This window comes from Bombina bombina, chromosome 2 (assembly GCF_027579735.1).
Source record: "Bombina bombina isolate aBomBom1 chromosome 2, aBomBom1.pri, whole genome shotgun sequence".
Classification (NCBI taxonomy): domain Eukaryota; kingdom Metazoa; phylum Chordata; class Amphibia; order Anura; family Bombinatoridae; genus Bombina; species Bombina bombina.
In genome coordinates this window covers 748675476-748685477 of record NC_069500.1, presented here as the reverse complement: position 1 = coordinate 748685477, position 10002 = coordinate 748675476, and the positions used below count along the sequence as shown (strand labels likewise).

The following is a 10002-nucleotide window of genomic DNA, read 5'->3' as shown; positions in this document are numbered from 1 at the left end:
TCTTCCCCAACAGGAAATGGCAAAGAGCCCAGCAAAGCTGGTCACATGATCCCTCCTAGGCTCCGCCTTCCCCAGTCATTCGACCGACGTAAAGGAGGAATATTTGCATAGGAGAAATCATATGATACCGTGGTGACTGTAGTTAAAGAAAATAAATCATCAGACCTGATTAAAAAACCAGGGCGGGCCGTGGACCGGACACACCGTTGGAGAAAGTAATTTATCAGGTAAACATAAATTCTGTTTTCTCCAACATAGGTGTGTCCGGTCCACGGCGTCATCCTTACTTGTGGGAACCAATACCAAAGCTTTAGGACACGGATGAAGGGAGGGAGCAAATCAGGTCACCTAGATGGAAGGCACCACGGCTTGCAAAACCTTTCTCCCAAAAATAGCCTCAGAAGAAGCAAAAGTATCAAATTTGTAAAATTTAGTAAAAGTGTGCAGTGAAGACCAAGTCGCTGCCTTACATATCTGATCAACAGAAGCCTCGTTCTTGAAGGCCCATGTGGAAGCCACAGCCCTAGTGGAATGAGCTGTGATTCTTTCAGGAGGCTGCCGTCCGGCAGTCTCGTAAGCCAATCTGATGATGCTTTTAATCCAAAAAGAGAGAGAGGTAGAAGTTGCTTTTTGACCTCTCCTTTTACCAGAATAAACAACAAACAAGGAAGATGTTTGTCTAAAATCCTTTGTAGCATCTAAATAGAATTTTAGAGCACGAACTACATCCAAATTGTGCAACAAACGTTCCTTCTTTGAAACTGGATTCGGACACAAAGAAGGCACGACTATCTCCTGGTTAATGTTTTTGTTAGAAACAACTTTCGGAAGAAAACCAGGTTTAGTACGCAAAACCACCTTATCTGCATGGAACACCAGATAAGGAGGAGAACACTGCAGAGCAGATAATTCTGAAACTCTTCTAGCAGAAGAAATTGCAACCAAAAACAAAACTTTCCAAGATAATAACTTAATATCAACGGAATGTAAGGGTTCAAACGGAACCCCCTGAAGAACTGAAAGAACTAAATTGAGACTCCAAGGAGGAGTCAAAGGTTTGTAAACAGGCTTGATTCTAACCAGAGCCTGAACAAAGGCTTGAACATCTGGCACAGCTGCCAGCTTTTTGTGAAGTAACACAGACAAGGCAGAAATCTGTCCCTTCAAAGAACTTGCAGATAATCCTTTCTCCAAACCTTCTTGAAGAAAGGATAGAATCTTAGGAATTTTTACCTTGTCCCAAGGGAATCCTTTAGATTCACACCAACAGATATATTTTTTCCATATTTTGTGGTAGATTTTTCTAGTTACAGGCTTTCTGGCCTGAACAAGAGTATCAATGACAGAATCTGAGAACCTTCGCTTTGATAAGATCAAGCGTTCAATCTCCAAGCAGTCAGTTGGAGTGAGACCAGATTCGGATGTTCGAACGGACCTTGAACAAGAAGGTCTCGTCTCAAAGGTAGCTTCCATGGTGGAGCCGATGACATATTCACCAGGTCTGCATACCAAGTCCTGCGTGGCCACGCAGGAGCTATCAAGATCACCGATGCCCTCTCCTGATTGATCCTGGCTACCAGCCTGGGGATGAGAGGAAACGGCGGGAATACATAAGCTAGTTTGAAGGTCCAAGGTGCTACTAGTGCATCTACTAGAGTCGCCTTGGGATCCCTGGATCTGGACCCGTAGCAAGGAACCTTGAAGTTCTGACGAGAGGCCATCAGATCCATGTCTGGAATGCCCCACAATTGAGTAATTTGGGCAAAGATTTCCGGATGGAGTTCCCACTCCCCCGGATGAAATGTCTGACGACTCAGAAAATCCGCTTCCCAATTTTCCACTCCTGGGATGTGGATTGCAGACAAGTGGCAGGAGTGAGTCTCCGCCCATTGAATGATTTTGGTCACTTCTTCCATCGCCAGGGAACTCCTTGTTCCCCCCTGATGGTTGATGTACGCAACAGTCGTCATGTTGTCTGATTGAAACCGTATGAACTTGGCCTTTGCTAGCTGAGGCCAAGTCTTGAGAGCATTGAATATCGCTCTCAGTTCCAGAATGTTTATCGGGAGAAGAGATTCTTCCCGAGACCAAAGACCCTGAGCTTTCAGGGGTCCCCAGACCGCGCCCCAGCCCACCAGACTGGCGTCGGTCGTGACAATGACCCACTCTGGTCTGCGGAAGCTCATCCCCTGTGACAGGTTGTCCAGGGACAGCCACCAACGGAGTGAATCTCTGGTCCTCTGATCTACTTGTATCGTCGGAGACAAGTCTGTATAGTCCCCATTCCACTGACTGAGCATGCACAGTTGTAATGGTCTTAGATGAATTCGCGCAAAAGGAACTATGTCCATTGCCGCTACCATCAAACCTATTACTTCCATGCACTGCGCTATGGAAGGAAGAGGAACAGAATGAAGTATTTGACAAGAGTTTAGAAGTTTTGATTTTCTGGCCTCTGTCAGAAAAATCCTCATTTCTAAGGAGTCTATTATTGTTCCCAAGAAGGGAACCCTTGTTGACGGAGATAGAGAACTTTTTTCTACGTTCACTTTCCACCTGTGAGATCTGAGAAAGGCCAGGACAATGTCCGTGTGAGCCTTTGCTTGTGGAAGGGACGACGCTTGAATCAGTATGTCGTCCAAGTAAGGTACTACTGCAATGCCCCTTGGTCTTAGCACCGCTAGAAGGGACCCTAGTACCTTTGTGAAAATTCTTGGAGCAGTGGCTAATCCGAACGGGAGTGCCACAAACTGGTAATGCTTGTCCAGAAATGCGAACCTTAGGAACCGATGATGTTCCTTGTGGATAGGAATATGTAGATACGCATCCTTTAAATCCACCGTGGTCATGAATTGACCTTCCTGGATGGAAGGAAGAATTGTTCGAATGGTTTCCATTTTGAACGATGGAACCTTGAGAAACTTGTTTAGGATCTTGAGATCTAAGATTGGTCTGAATGTTCCCTCTTTTTTGGGAACTACGAACAGATTGGAGTAGAACCCCATCCCTTGTTCTCCTAATGGAACAGGATGAATCACTCCCATTTTCAACAGGTCTTCTACACAATGTAAGAATGCCTGTTTTTTTATGTGGTCTGAAGACAATTGAGACCTGTGGAACCTCCCCCTTGGGGGAAGCCCCTTGAATTCCAGAAGGTAACCTTGGGAGACTATTTCTAGCGCCCAAGGATCCAGAACATCTCTTGCCCAAGCCTGAGCGAAGAGAGAGAGTCTGCCCCCCACCAGATCCGGTCCCGGATCGGGGGCCAACATCTCATGCTGTCTTGGTAGCAGTGGCAGGTTTCTTGGCCTGCTTACCTTTGTTCCAGCCTTGCATTGGCCTTCAGGCTGGCTTGGCTTGAGAAGTATTACCCTCTTGCTTAGAGGACGTAGCACTTGGGGCTGGTCCGTTTCTGCGAAAGGGACGGAAATTAGGTTTATTTTTGGCCTTGAAAGACCTATCCTGAGGAAGGGCGTGGCCCTTGCCCCCAGTGATATCAGAAATAATCTCTTTCAAGTCAGGGCCAAACAGCGTTTTCCCCCTTGAAAGGAATGTTAAGCAATTTGTTCTTGGAAGACGCATCCGCTGACCAAGATTTTAGCCAAAGCGCTCTGCGCGCCACAATAGCAAACCCAGAATTTTTCGCCGCTAATCTAGCCAATTGCAAAGTGGCGTCTAGGGTGAAAGAGTTAGCCAATTTGAGAGCATGAATTCTGTCCATAATCTCCTCATAAGAAGAATCTTTATTGAGCGCCTTTTCTAGTTCATCGAACCAGAAACACGCTGCTGTAGTGACAGGAACAATGCATGAAATTGGTTGTAGAAGGTAACCTTGCTGAACAAACATCTTTTTAAGCAAACCCTCTAATTTTTTATCCATAGGATCTTTGAAAGCACAACTATCTTCTATGGGTATAGTGGTGCGTTTGTTTAGAGTAGAAACCGCCCCCTCGACCTTGGGGACTGTCTGCCATAAGTCCTTTCTGGGGTCGACCATAGGAAACAATTTCTTAAATATAGGGGGAGGGACGAAAGGTATGCCGGGCCTTTCCCATTCTTTATTTACAATGTCCGCCACCCGCTTGGGTATAGGAAAAGCTTCGGGGGGCCCCGGGACCTCTAGGAACTTGTCCATTTTACATAATTTCTCTGGAATTACCAAATTCTCACAATCATCCAGAGTAGATAACACCTCCTTAAGCAGAGCGCGGAGATGTTCCAATTTAAATTTAAATGTAATCACATCAGGTTCAGCTTGTTGAGAAATTTTCCCTGAATCTGAAATTTCTCCCTCAGACAAAACCTCCCTGGCCCCCTCAGACTGGTGTAGGGGCACTTCAGAACCAATATCATCAGCGTCCTCATGCTCTTCAGTATTTTCTAAAACAGAGCAGTCGCGCTTTCGCTGATAAGTGGGCATTTTGGCTAAAATGTTTTTGATAGAATTATCCATTACAGCCGTTAATTGTTGCATAGTAAGGAGTATTGGCGCACTAGATGTACTAGGGGCCTCCTGTGTGGGCAAGACTGGTGTAGACGAAGGAGGGGATGATGCAGTACCATGCTTACTCCCCTCACTTGAGGAATCATCTTGGGCATCATTTTCTCTAAATTTTGTGTCACATAAATCACATCTATTTAAATGAGAAGGAACCTTGGCTTCCCCACATACAGAACACAGTCTATCTGGTAGTTCAGACATGTTAAACAGGCATAAACTTGATAACAAAGTACAAAAAACGTTTTAAAATAAAACCGTTACTGTCACTTTAAATTTTAAACTGAACACACTTTATTACTGCAAATGTGAAAAAGTATGAAAGAATTGTTCAAAATTCACCAAAATTTCACCACAGTGTCTAAAAGCCTTAAAAGTATTGCACACCAAATTTGAAAGCTTTAACCCTTAAAATAACGGAACCGGAGCCGTTTTTATATTTAACCCCCTTACAGTCCCTGGTATCTGCTTTGCTGAGACCCAACCAAGCCCAAAGGGGAATACGATACCAAATGACGCCTTCAGAAAGTCTTTTCTATGTATCAGAGCTCCTCACACATGCATCTGCATGTCATGCTTCCCAAAAACAAGTGCGCAATAGAGGCGCGAAAATGAGGCTCTGCCTATGATTAGGGAAAGCCCCTAGAGAAAAAGGTGTCCAATACAGTGCCTGCCGGTTATTTTACATAATTCCCAAGAATAAAATAATTCCTCAAAGCTATGAAGTATAAAATATGCTTATATATAAATCGTTTTAGCCCAGAAAATGTCTACAGTCTTAAAAGCCCTTGTGAAGCCCTTTTTTTCTTTATGTAATAAAAATGGCTTACCGGATCCCATAGGGAAAATGACAGCTTCCAGCATTACATCGTCTTGTTAGAAATGTGCCATACCTCAAGCAGCAAAAGTCTGCTCACTGTTTTCCCCAACTGAAGTTAATTCCTCTCAACAGTCCTGTGTGGAAACAGCCATCGATTTTAGTAACGGTTGCTAAAATCATTTTCCTCTTACAAACAGAAATCTTCATCTCTTTTCTGTTTCAGAGTAAATAGTACATACCAGCACTATTTTAAAATAACAAACTCTTGATTGAATAATAAAAACTACAGTTAAACACCAAAAAACTCTAAGCCATCTCCGTGGAGATGTTGCCTGTACAACGGCAAAGAGAATGACTGGGGAGGCGGAGCCTAGGAGGGATCATGTGACCAGCTTTGCTGGGCTCTTTGCCATTTCCTGTTGGGGAAGAGAATATCCCACAAGTAAGGATGACGCCGTGGACCGGACACACCTATGTTGGAGAAAAGCAAGTACAACTTTTTTTTTGTTCATTAAACTTAGTTTGATGATACAGTCTGTTGTGTGATTATTTTATTAGATTTATAATGTTGTTTAGCATGTAAAGTCTTCATTTCAAAGCTTTAAAAATAATGTATCAGGTGTTACTTATGTCAATTTTAAGAGGAGCCTGGAACCTAACTCCCTCACTTCCCACTGACTTACGTTATAAACTGGGTTTCAATTTACAATGGTTTCTTTTTACAACCATTCCTTCTGGAACCTAACCCTGGCGTAAACTGAGGGCTACCTGTATTTGCTTAAACAAATATAATCTCCAGTGATACTAAGTAACAAAACTACTTGTATAGGAATATTTATGTACAGGCATATTTGATATGACATTTTCCCAACTATTCTGTTGCTCATGCAAAAATAAGGACGATAGCCTCAAAGGGCTTCTCTTATTATTCAAAATAAAGGGCAGGAAGCATGATAAACCACATTTAAAGTGCCAGAACTGTGCTTTTGTTTAGATGCAGTATGTGTGAACGCTCATCTATTTTGGTTTTTGTTAATGCCTTTGGGTAGAAATGCAGAAACATAACCTGCTAAAGATTCAGTGTAGGAAGGCACCATACTTTATATTGAGTGTGGGTAAATTCCTTATTTAGCTGTATGATATGTTTCCTCTCCCTCTGCTCCATACACAGGTTACAGCTGGTGCTTATTTTACCAACATCCGATTTCCTTCCCCCTTAGCCAAACTCCAAGAAAATACCATTTTGCAGTAACTGCTCACACCAGAAGCAAAATCATACAATTTTAATTTAAAGATTAAAAACTTCATAGCATTTATTAAATAAAATGATAAAGGAGTCACCTCACTCGTTTTAAAAAGGGGGATAATCCTTCCCCCATTATAATTATTCTTTTGTTCAGTCTCTCTTTTCAACTAAAGTATTCCACTCTCAAAAAAAAAAAAAAAAAAAAAAAAAAAAGTTAAATTTGTTTCCCAGCTGATTCCATGTCAAGGCATTCCGTATCCTCCAGTAGCTAGAGTAGATTGCGTAATCGGTGTGGGAATGGAAACACAGAAGGGGAGGCTCATAATTCTCCACATCTAACCACAGGGCTCAAGAATTGTTTGAGTTGGTGTTATTTTCGTCAATTGAGGAGGAGGAGGATGAGGAGGAAGAAGAGGAAGAGAAATTCATGTCTGTGAGTCCTGGGGGGTTTGTTGCTGTGTTCTGACCACTCAGACTCTTCCGGCACACTGGACATGTATCGTGCTATCGATGGGGAGAGGGGAAAAATAATACATTAATATTGATTTATGACTGCTGTCGTTAACCAAAATGTGATTTAATCTGTCTAGAGATTTAGAGATGAAACTTGATTTCTATGCCATAAAATGTTAATTTCAAATTTTATGTGATTCTGATGTACTGTGATGTATGCAATGTTTCTTTCTGAAGCCAATACTAAAAAGACAACACCCGAATAAAGGGTGTGTGTGTTATCGAATACAGAATCTCAAGACTACTTTCTGATAAATGATTTTTACCACCTACATAGTAAAAAGCAGATGCAGCAAGTTATTGCTAATGGAATGCTGAAGAAACAGAATTTCAAAGTTGTTGGATTTTATGCACTTATGCCTGTCTACAACTGAATATTTAACAAAGGAAATGTGACCAAATATAGTAACATAGATGAGGTTGAGAAAAGAAAGACAGAAGTCCATCAAATTCAACCTATACACATCTTAATATACTTACAAAAAAGCTCCAGTTGAGCTTAAATTAATCCCATTAAAAAAGGTGACCCATTTAACACAATCATATTCCTGAATTCTCTTTCTAGCCAGAAATGTATCTTAACCATTTTTAAATGTACCTAAGTTATTGGCATTTACTACCTCTTTAGGTAATGAGTTCCACAATTTGCTCTAATAGTGAAAAAAAATTAAATCTCCTTTCCTCCAACCTTAAATTGTGACCTCATGTCACAAAATTTAGCTTGGAATAAGCCATCTCTGTATATGGGTCTTGAATATATTTATATAAAGTAATCATGTCACCTCTCAAGCATTTTTTTTCCCAAGAGAAAACACTTGTAAAGCAATATTATCCTGCCCTGACCTTATGACCGTACACAACTTTGTATAATGTGCAAAAATAGAGATGTTGCTATTTATTCCTTGCTCCATGTCATTAATAAAATTAAAAAGAACTGGACCCAGTAAGGATTCCTAGGGGACTCCATTGATTACCTTTGTCCAATTTGAGTATGATCCGTTTACTACTACTCGTTGCTCCCCTGTCCTTTATCCAGTTATTTATCTATGAGATAACATTTTCAACTATTCCAAGTCCCTTAAATTTTGTACATTAATCTCTCATGTGGCACTGTATCAAACACCTTTGCTAAATCCAAGTATATCACATAAACTGATTCCCCTTTATATTTTTACTTACTTCCTCGAAGAATCTAATTAGATTTGCTTTAAATGATCTATTTCTCATAAAACCAAGCTTATTTACAAATAAACTCATCAATATAATCCCTTATGTCCCCTTAAAGTATTTTCTCCACTATTGATGTCAGACTAACTGGATCTATAGCTTCCTGGATAAGACCCACTTCCCTTTTTTAAAAAGTGGCACTACATCAGCTTTACAGCAGTCCTGAGGTACTATGCCTGAGGATAATGAGGCTTGAAAAATTAAGAGTAGAGGTTTGGCTATAACAGTGTCAAGTTCCCATAAAACCCTTGGGTGTATTCCATCTGGGCCTGGAGTTTTATTTACTTTAATATTACCCAGTTTTTCCTGATATCCTCTTGATCAAGTCAAACTTTAGTTCCTCGCTAATTATTTGAGCTAACGAAAATGAAAGACTGTAAATTACTATATATTCCGCACAAATGTATAGCTAGCCCTAACTGCTCACAGAGAGATAAATACTCAACAGGGTTTTCAAGTTGTTTGCAAATCATTAATAAAGTGAACATGTTAAATGTTTTAAACATTTTTGCAGATCTCAGCTCAGTATTTTACTCCGGAGATAGATATATCTCAGTTCCCAGTCTGTTTGATTAAGAGCTTGCATTGCATGGCTTGTAATAGGAAACCAGGTTTTAGGAGACCTGACCGTGGTACCTGGGCTTGTCCCCATTTGGCTAGATGCAGTAACACTCTTCCATTTTTGCTTTTAATCTTAGCTGAGAGCTTGCAAATGAGTGCTGCGCACACACAGACACACACAAACATTATTTTATATATATATATATATATATATATATATATATACACACAATATTTTGTTTTACAAGAGTAAACATTTGATCTGAACAAATCATTTGTATATCCAGTAAAAAAGTAAGCTTCAGTATTAAAAAAGCAGGACCCTTTTAACATTTGTAATTTTTTAAAAAGGAGTTACATTTAGGAACTGGATCACTCCATAAAACATTTTAACAGATTCAAAAAGAAAAGTACTCATTTCAACTACCATAAAAACATAATTTATGCTTACCTGATAAATTTATTTCTCTGTGTAGTGTATCCAGTCCACGGATCATCCATTACTTGTGGGATATTCTCCTTCTCAACAGGAAGTTGCAAGAGGATCACCCACAGCAGAGCTGCTATATAGCTCCTCCCCTCACTGCCATATCCAGTCATTCGACCGAAACAAGACGAGAAAGGAGAAACCATAGGGTGCAGTGGTGACTGAAGTTTAATTAAAATTTAGACCTGCCTTAAAAAGGACAGGGCGGGCCGTGGACTGGATACACCTACAAGAGAAATAAATTTATCAGGTAAGCATAAATTATGTTTTTCTCTGTTAAGTGTATCCAGTCCACGGATCATCCATTACTTGTGGGATACCAATACCAAAGCTAAGTACACGGATGATGGGAGGGACAAGGGCAGGAACTTAAACGGAAGGAACCACTGCCTGTAGAACCTTTCTCCCAAAAACAGCCTCCGAAGAAGCAAAAGTGTCAAATTTGTAAAATTTTGAAAAGGTGTGAAGCGAAGACCAAGTCGCAGCCTTTGCAAATCTGTTCAACAGAGGCCTCATTTTAAAGGCCCAGGTGGAAGCCACAGCTCTAGTAGAATGAGCTGTAATCCCTTTCAGGGGGCTGCTGTCCAGCCAGTCTCCATAGCTAAGCGTATTATGCCTCCGAAGCCAAAAGGAGAGAGAGGGTTGCCGAA

At 40.9% G+C, this 10002-nt stretch overlaps 1 protein-coding gene across 2 annotated transcripts in view; it reads right to left on the bottom strand.

Moving 5' to 3' along the window:
* Positions 1 to 6586: 6586 nt before the first annotated feature.
* Positions 6587 to 10002, bottom strand: part of RNF126 (ring finger protein 126) — a 133480-nt gene continuing 130064 nt past the window's right edge. For both annotated transcript variants that reach the window (XM_053702841.1, XM_053702842.1), the window contains exon 9: positions 6587 to 7068. In XM_053702841.1, the coding sequence (XP_053558816.1) occupies positions 6913 to 7068 (156 nt within the window). In that variant the 3' untranslated portion in view covers positions 6587 to 6912. The remainder of the gene's footprint in view (positions 7069 to 10002) is intronic.